Source organism: Ostrinia furnacalis, unplaced genomic scaffold (assembly GCF_004193835.3).
Source record: "Ostrinia furnacalis isolate ACB-3 unplaced genomic scaffold, ASM419383v2 OfSCF1318, whole genome shotgun sequence".
In the NCBI taxonomy this organism is placed as follows: domain Eukaryota; kingdom Metazoa; phylum Arthropoda; class Insecta; order Lepidoptera; family Crambidae; genus Ostrinia; species Ostrinia furnacalis.
This window is the reverse complement of record NW_021131557.1, coordinates 260,507-275,431: the sequence shown is the minus strand read 5'-3', so window position 1 is coordinate 275,431 and position 14,925 is coordinate 260,507. Positions and strand designations below refer to the sequence as shown.

General features: G+C 42.1%; 1 protein-coding gene across 8 annotated transcripts in view; it reads left to right on the top strand.

Moving 5' to 3' along the window:
• The window catches only part of LOC114352311 (collagen alpha-1(I) chain), a 39,428-nt gene that overhangs the window by 15,547 nt on the left and 8,956 nt on the right, over positions 1 to 14,925 (top strand). For 5 of the 8 annotated variants that reach the window (XM_028303859.1, XM_028303863.1, XM_028303858.1 and 2 more), the window contains exons 10-18: positions 478 to 586; positions 1,371 to 1,495; positions 3,309 to 3,465; positions 7,157 to 7,255; positions 10,491 to 10,628; positions 12,281 to 12,418; positions 13,563 to 13,677; positions 14,071 to 14,198; positions 14,677 to 14,867. In XM_028303859.1, coding sequence (XP_028159660.1) covers positions 478 to 586; positions 1,371 to 1,495; positions 3,309 to 3,465; positions 7,157 to 7,255; positions 10,491 to 10,628; positions 12,281 to 12,418; positions 13,563 to 13,677; positions 14,071 to 14,198; positions 14,677 to 14,867 — 1,200 coding nt within the window. The remainder of the gene's footprint in view (positions 1 to 477; positions 587 to 1,370; positions 1,496 to 3,308; positions 3,466 to 7,156; positions 7,256 to 10,490; positions 10,629 to 12,280; positions 12,419 to 13,562; positions 13,678 to 14,070; positions 14,199 to 14,676; positions 14,868 to 14,925) is intronic. The other 3 variants (XM_028303864.1, XM_028303862.1, XM_028303865.1) reach the window with 2 other exon arrangements.

Here is a 14,925-nt window from a genome sequence, read left to right as displayed (position 1 = left end):
GTCCGTAAACCGACTTTACAGACAACCATTTTTTTTTCAATTATGGCCTACTTTTTAGCGGGATCTGGGGGCCCCTTGTGACCCCGGGGCCCTGGGCTGCAGCCCAATCAGCCCATAGGTAGATCCGGCCCTGATCACGCTGACGCACGCTGACCGTCAGCGCTCACAGCCAAAATGTATGAAGCGTCGTCGCCGAGCGATCAGCGTCACTCAGAAACGTTCCCTTCAATTATATTATGTACATTTTGGTTTGTCAGCGCCGACGATCAGCGAGCGGTCAGCGCGATTCTAAAACCAGCCTTTGGGGTGGATTTTGAGCATTTATGTTCTAAAAGGAGGGTTCCTTTTTTTCATTGTTCATGCAAAATTAGAGACTCCTAGCACTTGTAGTTTCTGAGATTTCGTGATGAGTGAGTCAGTCAATCAGTGACCTTTCGCTTTTATAGATATAGATTCATTGTGGTTTTGTGTTTGCAGCGGATGCCAAACCCAATGGGCGGAATGGGCGGGCCTAAACCGTGTATGATGGGTGGACCACACATGGGGCCCAGGATGATGCCGGGGCCTAATATAAATGCAATGAATGGTATGTTATTTTATTCAACATTTATTGTATACGTTATTGTATTCATGAAAAGTAGGAAAAAGTTAACCCAATGTTCATATGAAGTGAGTTTATGTATTCATGTTTTTTGTGCATTTACATGAATGTAGGCATTTTAAAACACCTTTTTTCCTCTATGTTATTTAATATCAGGGTTCGAAAATATCCGATATTTATTATAAATATCAAAATATCGGATATTTATGATATATATCCGATATACANTATATATCAATTTTGTATGAAAGCCATACTATTATTTTATTGTATTATTTATGAATACTATTGCATATGTGTTACTTAAACATGTTTTTAATGTTTTTAAAACTTAAAATCAGACAAATAAAGCAAAAACGTAAAATCTTGTTTCAAATACGGCAAAATCAACTAAAAAATAAAAATCTTATATCAAAAAGTACAAATACAGTAACAAATTTTAAAAATTGATATATATCGTGAAAACCGGCTTGATATATATCGGATATATATCCGATATATATCCCTTGATATATATCCTCGAACCCTGTTTAATATAGAAAGAAAATGTGTCTAAAATTCCTCGTCAATAAATATACAGTATTTGACCCTCTGATTTGTACAGTCGCTATTACACAAATCTACAAAATAGCAACTTTTAGACAGTTATTTTAGTTGAGCAGAGTTCTATCGCCGATATTGTACAATTCGCCTGGAGGTCTTTATTTTTTTTCTTTCTATGGTGGGTCTCAGATCAAACTCGTACAATTAAGGGCTAATAAAATTGTTGCAGGAGGTATAATGATGGACGGAGGCATGATGGGGGGCATGGTGGGGCACGGCGAGTGCGGGCCCGAGCACCACGGCATGCCCGTCAACGGGCCCATGTGCGACGAGTATGGCCGCGGGAGGAATGTGAGTACACCTGCCATCACCAGGTCACTAGGGGGGCCTGGGGGGCCCGGCGAGTGCGGGCCCGAGCACCACGGCATGCCCGTCAACGGGCCCATGTGCGACGAGTATGGCCGCGGGAGGAATGTGAGTACACCTGCCATCACCAGGTCACTAGGGGGGCCTGGGGGGCCCGGCGAGTGCGGGCCCGAGCACCACGGCATGCCCGTCAACGGGCCCATGTGCGACGAGTATGGCCGCGGGAGGAATGTGAGTACACCTGCCATCACCAGGTCACTAGGGGGGCCTGGGGGGCCCGGCGAGTGCGGGCCCGAGCACCACGGCATGCCCGTCAACGGGCCCATGTGCGACGAGTATGGCCGCGGGAGGAATGTGAGTACACCTGCCATCACCAGGTCACTAGGGGGGCCTGGGGGGCCCGGCGAGTGCGGGCCCGAGCACCACGGCATGCCCGTCAACGGGCCCATGTGCGACGAGTATGGCCGCGGGAGGAATGTGAGTACACCTGCCATCACCAGGTCACTAGGGGGGCCTGGGGGGCCCGGCGAGTGCGGGCCCGAGCACCACGGCATGCCCGTCAACGGGCCCATGTGCGACGAGTATGGCCGCGGGAGGAATGTAAGTACACCTGCCATCACCAGGTCACTAGGGGGGCCTGGGGGGCCCGGCGAGTGCGGGCCCGAGCACCACGGCATGCCCGTCAACGGGCCCATGTGCGACGAGTATGGCCGCGGGAGGAATGTAAGTCTACACCAGTGTTTTTCAACCTGTGGGTCGCGACCCCAAGCCTCTATAGTCGCGAGAGGTCGTAAAAACTACATCAGTAAAAAAAAAAATATAAAGACACGTTATCCGAAATCTTATTATGCAAATGTTGCATGGATTGAAGTATTCAATCCCTACAAACATCTTTGTGACATTATAAAATGCATGAAAAAAGCGAACGGTCGGGGGACGCCAAATTTTTTTTCATACTAGGGGTCGTGTCATGAAAAAGGTTGAAAAACACTGGTCTACATCAAAGTTAATATACCTAGCGGAATAATCAACAAAGAACCGAGCGAGCGAGATGTCAAAAGCAGCAACACTGTGTGATAAAAAAAGATGCGTAATACCGTCGCCGTCGCACATGCTAGCTTTGCGTGAGAGGGATGGCAACATATGAAACTTCTGAAACGTTTTTCGGGATAACGCCGCTAATCATCGTCATAATCAGGTCATTGCACTACAGGAGCACGTTTGTTTGTTTCAACAAAAGAACGTCTACTTCTAGACCAAGTGTTCCTCCAAGCATTTCCGCAACAACCAGTCCTGCGCTACCAGCACCCACTAGATTATTAGATCATCGATCCACCGAGTGGGATGCCTGCTTACATTATATTTTCCGGTCCGTGGTCACTAATTGTCAACTTTTCTGTCCCAGCGCCTGACAGTTTTACTATGTGCGACAGAAGCACGACTCTGTCTAATCCACCAGAGGCCAAAGAAGGCCTATACTCTCCACGCTGGCCAATAGGTTGAGAAGGCCTGGTCTCGAAAAACTTTGAATATGAATATCCCTTTATCTAAATATATAAAAGGAGAAACTGACTGACTGACTGACAGATCAACGCACAGCCTAAACGGCTAAACGTAGGCACTTGAAATTTGGAAGGGACGTAGCTTAGGTACCGTAGAGGTGCACTAAGAAAGGAATTCCCGAAATTCCCACGGGAACGGGCCCCTAAGGGGGTAAAACGGGATCCACGCGTACGAAGTCGCGGGCGGCCGCTAGTCCTCTATAAACTTACTTAAGTTTTCATTGTTTGTTTCACAGATGGGTCCAGGTGACCCCGGTGGGTTAGGTCCAGGCGTGAATGTCGGCCAAAAAATGGGACTACGGAGTCCCAAGAGTCCCGCGAACGCAGACATCGACTGGCAGAAAATACACCATCAGTTTTTTGATGACCCCAAATCTATGGATACAGAATTAAGTGAGTATGCTTCCGTGTTTTATAATGATACTTAAATCATCTTCTTACATGGTTCGGATCAGCTGTATTTTCAATGAAAAGGCAAAAAGACTGTAAAAGGCAGCCGGGATTGGGCTGTCGATCAGAGGTGGAATTGTGTAAAGCAATCGTAATCATTTGACAGTTCTTAACGTACGATAAAGTCAGTTAAACAAAGCGTTTGACAGAATAATCGTACGTTATAAATTGTCAAATGATAACGATTGCTTTACACAATTCCACCTCTGATTCTTACATAATATTATTATGCTTTGTATATTGTACAATAAAGACTATCTGGGGGCACGGCAGTGCCCCCACCAAGTCGAGCAAAAAAGCGGCACGGCCGTACCATCCTTTTCTCGAAGCAATTCAGGCCATTTTCGACCGCCTGTAACTTCGTTGTGGATAAAACTAGAAGGCTGAATTTTCATTAGCTATGCAGGCATTGTAAAGACACGGTATATTTAAAATTTCATTCAATTTGAACCAGTCGTTTAAGAATTATAACGGGTCAAAGTTACTTAATTTTGTCACTCACTNAAAAAAAAAATGTCCTGAAAGCTACATTTATCAGGATTATAAATATATACCATTGTATGGTACTTTTTTTGAAAAAAGTAGGTGAAAAAAAATTTTTCTTCAGGACACAGCGGGCGAATTTTAATGCGCGTCGGAAAAAAATATTTATTTTATCCATGAATTCATACTATTTGGGTCATAAGCAAGTAAAGATTATTATTTTAGAATTTATTTAGAGTTCCTGGCACATCATGCTACCATGATTTGTATTTTTTCTTCAATTAATTTTGAACTCTATGCGTAAGACATAAGGTTGAAAATAGTTTAAATACTTTTTATTATTGAAAATATCATAAGATAAATAAAGAACTAACTAAAGAACATAAGCACTAAATAAAGAACTTGAATTTGTATAATGATTATTATTATTTTAATAAACATTTTTATTTCTACAATACTATTGTACCAGTGATAACGGAAAGGTAAGTGCCTCACACTTACCTTGAAGAGAAGATTGATATTATCATAGTACGGGAAATTCCAGCAGTGGACGTCATTTGGCTGAAACGAACGAACGAACGAACGGGAAATTATTTTTAACACAAAGGCTACGGCTGTGACCATTATAGTTGTTTTTCAGACAGCACCAGCTTCTGCACTACTTCTTTCCAGGCAAGCTTCGGCAGCTGCGGGCAATTGGTCCATGTAGCTCCATGTTGCTATCGATTCTGGTCCACCCCCAACCAGTCGGGTAAAGGGAAGACTGAGTCGGTTGCTTGCAACTGACTCTATACGCGAACCCCTTGAACCAACTAAATTTTAAATAATTTGAAATAATCATAAGGACATAATTACTGCCCTTGATATACTGATACAAAACTGCCTAGGTTGGTGGGCACTTACAGCACTCGTTCATAGTCAAGCATGTAGTAATAAACACAGTGAACGTTTAAGGAGGTTTGCTACAGTATTTCAAGCTGAATTCTACGCTATAATTATGTGTGCACTAAAACAGGGGTGTAAGAAACGCAATATTTACATCCTTAGCCACAGCCAGGCAGCACTCAAACAAAACCATCGCCTCAGTGAAGGTTGAGTCTAGAATTAGGTATTCTAGATGCAATCTTAAAGATGAACAAACTCTGAAGGCATGACAAAGTGTCCCTAATGTGGGATACCTGGACATACACGGATCGAATGCAATGAGAGAGCCGACAGTCTAGCGAGACAAGGGTCAGAGACGATACCTATTGGGTCAGAACTGATAGTACCTTTATCTAAAAGCTTAGGTACCTCATGGCCATATCCAAGAATAACAGGGATGAATGGGAAAGCTCCAACGATATAAGCCTCTCCAAATCATTCCTAAAGGGAAATACAGGGTCATGAAGAAAACTTTTCAAAGGTATGCCCAAGCAATTACAGGTACGCAAACTGGGCATTATGGAACGAATCACATGTCCCACAAAATGGGCCTAACAACAGAAGCTCTCGAGCATGTGGAATACAATGTGGAGTCCATGAAACACTTAATACTGTAAGGATGGGTCTGCTTGGGTCAGCATATCCGGCATCAGAAGACTATTAGGTGGCTTTCACTCAGACGCTTAATTCACTTAACTAATGGATAGGATTTTTTTGGATGAAAGGGAATAAAAAAGGGAGAATAAAGATCCTAATGGGTCGCTGTGGACTACGCTTAGGTGTGACCCTACATAAAATAACCCAGACAGCTTTGTTTCAGCATTGGCTACTGGCAGTATATCAAGGGGTTCGCGTATAGGATCAGTTGCAAGCAACCGACTCAGTCTTCCCTTTATCCGACTGGTTGGGTGTGGCCCAGAGTCGATAGCAACATGGAGCCTACATGGACCGATTTGCCCGTAGCTGCCGAAGCTTGCCTGGAAATGGTGAGATGTAAGTGCAAGAAGTAGTGCAGAAGCTGGTGCTGTCTGAAAAAACAACTATAATGGTCACAGCCGTAGCCTTTGTGTTAAAAATAATCTCCCGTACTATGATAATATCAATCCTCACTTTCCTCACACTTACCTTTCCGTTATCACTGGTACAATAGTATGTAGAAATAAAAATGTAAATTAAAATAATAATAATAATCATTAGACGTTTAGACAAATTCAAGTTCTTTATTTAGTGCTTTCTTCTTATGATATTTTCATTAATACAATGTAATTAAACTATTTTCAACCTTATGTCTTACACATAGAGTTCAAAATTAATTGAAGAAAAAATACAAATCATGGTAGCATGATGTGCCAGGAACTCTAAATAAATTCTAAAATAATAATCTTTACTTGCTTATGAACCAAATAGTATGAATTCATGGATAAAATAAATATTTTTTTCCGACGCGCATTAAAATTCGCCCGCTGTGTCCTGAAGAAAAATTTTTTTTCACCTACTTTTTTCAAAAAAAGTACCATACAATGGTATATATTTATAATCCTGATAAATGTAGCTTTCAGGACATATTTTTTTTATTAGATTATCTCCAGTGGTTTAAAAGTAAACGACGTTTATTTAAAAAAATACTTTTTGGTTTTTGTGAATTTTACTCCATATTTCTATTTTTTTGTATGAAAAGGCAAAAAGTTTGTTCTAGAAATGAATTCGCCATCCTTTAATTATCCGAAAATGACACCACACTTGCCCTAATACCCATAGTTTTGAAGATATGGGCCTTAAAGTGAAGCGCGGCAGAAGGAAACTTGCCCCCCCTCCCCCTGCTACCACAGGGGGGGCTCCCGATGTCTACCGACGGAAATCTACTCAGGAGCACCCAAAGAACAACTGGTGCAAAAATGAGCCTTCTATACCAAAGTGGAGGGGTTCTTGCACTAAATTCCCTACTAGTAGCTTAGGTACCGTAGAGGTGCACTAAGAAAGGAATTTCCGAAATTCCCACGGGAACGGGAATTAGCGGGAAAAACGGGATTCACGCGTACGAAGTCGCGGGCGGCCGCTAGTCTCCTATAAAAATAAATAGTAAAAAACATTGAAAACACATAATACCAAAGGCTCTGATCACCACGTCAGAGGTACGTAGAACAAAACTTAAAAAAAAAAAAAGTCACACCTTAGGCAGCCACTTTTTTCCCAATACGATCGATCACCTAATGACGTAATATTGCAGGTACACAAGTGAAATCTCCCTGTTCAGAACGGGGCGGCTGCCTCCCGCCCCCGCCCTACGGGGCGTCTCCTCTACACCGGTCCGCCTCTGTGCCTATTGGTAAGTTTACTAACATCACAGTTAATCACTTCTTTATCTTCAAAAATAGAGTGGAGATATCCATGGAACAGCTAAACTGAAGAGGAGCGCGCGTTGTAGTATGACGTCACGTGTGCTTATAGTCCAGCGCGTTGTAGTTTGACGTCACGTGTGCCTGTAGTCTGAGGAGTCCTTACACCTCAGCTACACTACTCACTTTGGCGCTTCGATTGAAATCTTCGAGGAACTAAATTAAGTTCGAAGTGGATATCCACACACTTGTGCAATCTCATGAGGAACCCATTATCTCGGGGTCCGCGCACATAGTGACATGGACGTTCAAATTGCAGCTGGCANTAAAAACTAAATCAGTAAAAAAAACTTATAAAGACACGTTCATCCGAAATCTTATTATGCAAATGTTGCATGGCTTGAAGTATTCGGTCCCTACATAAACATCTTTGTGACATTATAAATTCATGAAAAAAGCGAACGGTCGGGGGGTCGTCAAAATGTTTTTCATACTAGGGGTCGTGTCATGAAAAAGATTGAAAAACACTGGTCTACATCATAAAGTTAATATACCTAGCGGAATAGACCAACAAAGAACCGAGCGAGCGAGATGTCACTTGCAGTATCACTGTGATAAAAAGAGATGCGTAATGCCATCGCCGTCGCGCATGCTATCATCTCGCTTTGCGTGAGAGGGATGGCAGCATATGAAACTTTGGAGAACGTTTTTCGGGGTAACTCCGCTAATTATCGTCATCATCAGGTCATTGCACTACAGGAGCACGTTTGTTTGTTTCAACAAAAGAACGTCCACTTCTAGACAAAGTGTTCCTTCAAGCATTTCCGCAACAACCAGTCCTGCGCTACCCGCACCCACTAGATTATTAGATCATCGATCCACCGAGTGAGAGGCCTGCTTACATTTTATTTTACGATCCGTGGTCGCTACTCGACAACTTTTCTGTCCCAGCGCCTGACAGTTTTACTATGTGCGACAGAAGCACGACTCTGTCTAATCCACCAGAGGCCAAAGAAGGCCTATACTCTCCACGCTGGCCAATAGGTTGAGAAGACCTGTGATTTCGTTATACAATATTCATACATTAAATAATGAAAATATCCCTTTACCTTCTATAAACATACTTAAGTTTTCATTGTTTGTTCCACAGATGGGTCCAGGTGACCCCGGTGGGTTAGGTCCAGGCGTGAATGTCGGCCAAAAAATGGGACTACGGAGTCCCAAGAGTCCCGCGAACGCAGACATCGACTGGCAGAAAATACACCATCAGTTTTTTGATGACCCCAAATCTATGGATACAGAATTAAGTGAGTATGCTTCCGCGTGATTTATAATAATACTTATCATCTACTTACTTACATGGTTCGGATTAGCTGTATTTGGGATGAAAAGGCAAAAAGACTGTAAAAGGCTTGAATGGGTTCTTGATCACGTTCTTACATATTATGCTTTATCTATATATATAAAAATGAAACCCGTTTCGCGTTGTCACGGCATCACGTGTGAACGGCTGAACCGATTTCGATAATTCTTTTTTTTAAATGTTTGTGGAAGTCCAAGGATGGTTCTTACGGAAAAAAATATTAAGAAAATCTCTACGCTAAGGCGGTACGAAGTTCGCCGGGTCAGCTATTGTACAATAAATACTATACAGGGTGGAAACGATAAGTGATCTCTCTCGATTATTTCTAAACTATACAAGATATTGAAAAACTGGTTACTGATCCTGAAAGTGCTTCACAAGCTCTTTATTATTAGGTAATAATAGGTTACAGAATAAACTGGAACTATCCGAAAATTCAATGTTTCCAGCTTCCATACATTTGGTAAAGTTACACAATATTAAAAACTACACAAGATATCGCAAAACTAATTACTTTATTAACCAGTTTTTTGGTATCTTGTATAGTTTAGAAATAATCGAATGAGATCACTTATCGTTTCCACCCTGTATATCTGTCTATTAGAATAACACAGTAAGGCTGCGTTTCCACCTGAGATGTGCGAGAATGCGTAGCGAGTGATGTGTTTGTAAAGTACCACAATAGAATCGCTTTTTTTACCTCGCCTCGGTAAAACGCAGCCTAACAGCTGTGTTTATAAATTGTGTAGCAGTATTGCCGAGCAAGCGAAAGATCGTGGGTTCCAGTCACACCTTAGGCTTAAAAGAAAAAAATCCATATAAAGTTTAAAATAAGATAGCCACAAAATAGTAAAATTCCTACCCCCTTTTCCCTTAAACAAATCTCCTATAAAAATAAATAGTAAAAAAAATTGAAAACACATAATACCAAAGGCTCTGATCACCACGTCAGAGGTACGTAGAACAAAACTAAAAAAAAAAAAAAAGTCACACCTTATTCAGCCACTTTTTTCCCAAAACGATCGATCACCTAACGACGTAATATTGCAGGTACACAAGTGAAATCTCCCTGTTCAGAACGGGGCGGCTGCCTCCCGCCCCCGCCCTACGGGGCGTCACCACTACACCGGTCCGCCTCTGTGCCTATTGGTAAGTTTGCTAACATAAGTGTAATAACCAATTCTTTATTTTCAAAAATAATAAGTGGAGATAATGCTCCATGGAACAGCTAAACTGAAGAGGAGCGCGCGTTGTAGTGTGACGTCTCGCGTGCCTGTAGTTTGAGGAGTCCTTATACCTCAGCTACACTACTCGCTTCGATTAAAATTAAGTTCGAAGCGCATATCCACACACTCGTGCAACCTCGCGAGGAACCCATTCTCTCCGACGTTAAAATAGCAACTGCCAANAGCTGGCATTTCAGTGTGAGCCCAATCAATGTGCACTCTCACTTGTAATAACAAGGTTCAAATTCTAAGGACGATGTCTCGACGAGCTAGCAGAGTAGTATAGTCAGACGCTTTGTGCTTAAACTTCGGAACGCTTCGAGTCATGATTCGGCCGCAAAACTGACAACGTTCGGAAGTCGGGCGAGATTGCTCGAAACGAAGTGAAAAGCGCGTCTACACTACTTCGATGAAGCTAGTGTATCTGACCCGTTTTCTTAGGTGAACGACAACGCAACGTGTTGCGAAAATATGAAGTAGTCGTTGTTAGTGTCACGTGTCATGACATGTGTCAACGTCACAAAGTATTGGTAACATTTCGCCGCGTCGCTTCATGTCGCGTTCCTTCGCTTACCTAGGACAACAGGTGAAGGGACATATTGAACAGGTGAAATCAGCATCAATTTCTCCCTCCAGCGACGCAGTCCCCTGGCCACGGGTCGGTTCAAATGCCGATGTCTGCGGAGGGCTCGCGAGCGGGGTCAGGCCTCAGTTCGCCGCACCATGCGCTCACGCACCCGCCGCACTGCAAGCCCGCGCCCAAGGACGCGCCAGGTGGGTCACAGTCCTCCTCACTACAATGGGATGAACTCGGCACGCGTGAGCTAAAACGACAGTCGGGACGCTTGATAGCGCGTATTCAAATTCCTTATTTTTTTCAGTAGTCAGTCAATAACTTCATTGATGTAGATCTCTTTTTGTGTTGCACAAATTACGTTAGCCCCGTGGTACGCTACGTGGAATATCATTGTGTTACGAGTGGCCTCACCACAAGAGTTGAACGGTGACGGGGTTCGAACCCGCGTTCCTCGGTAGTCGAGTTGTCCAGTCCGACCCCTTCCCCATTCGGCTATCTTGGCTTCGAAATTGCAAGGAAATATCTACGTGCCCGTAATATACATAATATTTATTCATTACGTTAGGTGTGTGTCTCAACTTTAGGCGGACTGTCGACAAGATCGATTTTAGCGTAAGAAGGCTAGAGCGCGACCTCGTATTTTGGAAAGGGTGCAAAGTTCCATCTTTGATTACTTTTTTTTTAATTTTTTTATTTATTATTCATTATTGAGCAATTACATATTTGATCCAAATAGCGTCCTAAATCCTTTTTAGGTTTGTCTAGACACTATTGTTCTCTATACAAATAAAAACAAACGTTTTAGTATAAGCATTCACAACACTTTCAGATATACAAAATATTATTTTAGCGAGCGCGCACTACGATGACGAAAGACTCGACGTTTGATCGCGATCGAAGACCTTGTATAAACANAATCAGCATCAATTTCTCCCTCCAGCGACGCAGTCTCCTGGCCACGGGTCGGTTCAAATGCCGATGTCTGCGGAGGGCTCGCGAGCGGGGTCAGGCCTCAGTTCGCCGCACCATGCGCTCACGCACCCGCCGCATTGCAAGCCCGCGCCCAAGGACGCGCCAGGTGGGTCACAGTCTTCCTCACTACAATGGGATGAACTCGGCACGCGTGAGCTAAAATGACAGTCGAGACGCTTGATAGCGCGAATAGTTTTTTTTTTTGCAGAACAATCAATGTCATAGTTGGGACAGTTTAGTGTCGGACAACTATAGCGCCTCTCCAAATTCTTTTTTTTTTCAATAGTTATAACTTTATTGATGTAGGATTTTCAAGGAAATATCTGTGTGTGTGTAATATACACATATTTAGATGTACACGTCGCAACTTTAAGTGGACTGTCGATAAGATTTTCGCGAAATAAGTAAGGAAGGTCATCGGTAGAGCAAGAGCGCGATCCCACGTATTTTGAAAATGTTGCAAAGTTCCAACAAAATCCATCTTTAATAGTTTTTGATTACTTGTATAAACGNTATAAACACATTAATAAGATGCTTATTTATTTCCGGAAACCCTTTATTTTACTGTCCTTTTAGCTCATGGGTTAATTAGGTAAGTGTGAAATAAAACGCATGATTTTCTTAGTCACTTAGAAGCCATAGAAGTAAGCCAGCATGATTTGTGTTAGACATTTTCCCAACCACGGCAGATATTCCAACGTCTGTTGATGTCATTTATTTAGCGTTTTATTTTGTTTTAAATTTTGTTTTTTCTGTAGTTGTAATGCGTATTTTTTGTTTTCCCCCTCCCCCGCAAAACGCTTGACGCTTGAAATCCCGTGTGATCTCTCGGATGTTAATGTTGGATGGAACATTGGACCAAACGTTGGGCGAGTAGAGATACTAGAGAAGTTGGACGACGGCGTGTTTGTGCGAACACTCCAATGCCTGGCCGCGGCGCAGAAGGGACACAAGGAGCCCAGCCTCATGCCCGTCCCGTCGCCTCAGCAGATATCCTACCTCAACCAGTTCGAAGGTAACGCTCAAGACGCAGAAATAACGGTTCTCATGTTATGCGACCATACGCGATTCGCAACTCATTTCAAAAAACTTCTAAGTAGGATTCGTGTCAGTTTGGATTCTGAAATCGCTTCGCAGAGCGATTACAAATTATTGGAAAAACCCTCTCATGCTAAATACCGTCATACAGATATAACTATCCTTCTAGCGTAGTCAAGTAAAAAGACGCTGGAACGAAGTTATTTCAGAATTAAAACTGACTCGAATATTATATTCCCTAGGTAGGCAGGAAGGTACATACTCATCGCCACATCGTTTTTTGAGATCTTTTTAGATATTCCGAGCTTTAGTGCGTGTTCATGTACACACGGGGTCCTCAAAAAGATATCATCTGAGGTGTTAAGTCTTCAAAAACATTATTTTATTTGAATTGTTACAAAAACTTTCTTGAAACTCCACGTCTGTATGAATGCGCACTAACCATACAAAGTATTCATAGGCATAGATGTAGTTTAATTTTGAGTGTAGTAAGCAGTTAATTAAATAATATTAACAGGTAAGTAATTCACAAAATATGTAAATAATTGGATGAAAAATAATAGCCATAAGCATCTCTCGTTCTTACAGTGTGACGTGCAAGGGATCGTATAGAGAAAGTCGTCACACATAGTTGGAAATGTAAATAGACCCATTACGTAATGGTTGCATAAATAGTCGTTACATTGCACAATCAATTACATTGTAAACAAGAGATAACAGTTATTTCTGTTCGTCACTAATCGAGTGGAAAATTGCTTTAGTTTCAATGTTGTATTTTATAAATACTGAAAAGTGGCCATTAAAAATATTTTGATTTCAATAAATTGCTACCTTTCTGTATCGTTCATTTAAATATTAATTTAAGTCATGATGTGCTTACATAAATATGTTACTGTAAATTATTAATCTTTAATATTTATGTGCGCACACGCATTTGTATTTAGTCAGCCTGATGTGTGTTTTAGAATTTTTATTTGTTTTTGATGTTATACTTTCCATTTTGGTGGTGGTTGGTGAAAATGTGCTAACATACGTACCTTCATACTCTATGGCTAATTCGTTCTATCACTCTGTCGTGTCTATGGTCGGTCGAGAGGCTAACGTGTTTGTCTGTGGTCTAGGTCAAGAGCTGACGATACAAAAGCAGCCGAACACGTCGTTGAAAGACAACGGGCCTCCGTCAAACAGCGGGGGACAGACGCCACAGTCCAGTTCAAACCAGAAATCGCCGGCGAGGTGAGCTTACAAAACCCCATAAACCTCTATTGAGGTTGCTATAAAATCGGTAAAAGCATTGCAACTCCTTTTACTTGTTATAAAGTGCGTGAGAGAGTTATGCAAAGTTTATTTAAGTGGTTATTATTTATGAATATCTGTGATAGTGTGCGCATGACCTAAGGAGAAGTCTGAATATGTCAAGGACTTATTTAGGATCAATGGAGTTCAAATTGTAAGGTTTTATGTACATCTGAAGTCTATACTCTGAAATGTAGGTCCTAAAACGTATCTTACCCTACGGGAGACAGTAGAAACTTGATAAATTAAAGTCACCGTAAATTGAGAAGTCCTTTCGTTTCATGCGTACAAAGTACACATATTTATCAATAACACAAACTGTTATATTGCCAGTATGATGCCGGGAACGCCAGAGCCTCACTCGTCGCTATCGGAACAGAGGGCAGGCAGGTTTTCACTGGAACAGAGTCCAGGGTTCAACAACCCACAAACGCCTACGTCAGCCGCGAGTACCAAATGTGGTAAGTATCAGCAATCACCTTTTTGCATCTCAAACTATCTCAGTTGATTGTCAGATGTTGGTCACATAACTTGTGTTTATGAGCACCAGAATCTAATCAATCTTTTCGTGCTGTATAAAATTCTTTTTGTAATTTTACGTTAAATGAAACTTACAAGGATGATTACATATCCTGTAAAATAGTAGTTTGTGGTCCACAAATAACTAATCTTCTGAAAGAAGCTAAATATGTTTGTGTTAGGAATAAGTTCACCACAATAGTTCAGCGGTCGACGGGGCCATTTATGAGAAATCCTACAACAGCTTCAATCAAAATATATTTGCATATCGTCATATCGATAAAACATGCATGTTCACACTACTCAATATGTAATAACAAATGTACCAAGTTTTTTGCAAATAAATATTTATTATTATTATAAAACTGTACTTCACACCCTATTCAAACCCTCCACAAAACTAACCCACCTAATTTCCAGATGAAAAATCAAGGCCAAGTCCGTCGTCAAATCGGTCGAGTCAAGACAGCGCGTCTAAAACGCCTCAGCGGGAATCGAATCTGAGCCAAGGGCCGTACGCGCCTGCATCGTCCGCCGCGGCCTGCGCCAACAAGAGTAGCTGCTCACGCACCACCGCTCCCTCTATGGACGACTCTATGGCCAGCACGGAGGTAGGCATATACAGTTGCTATAGGACGCCCCGACATAGACAGTTGCTATAGGACGCCC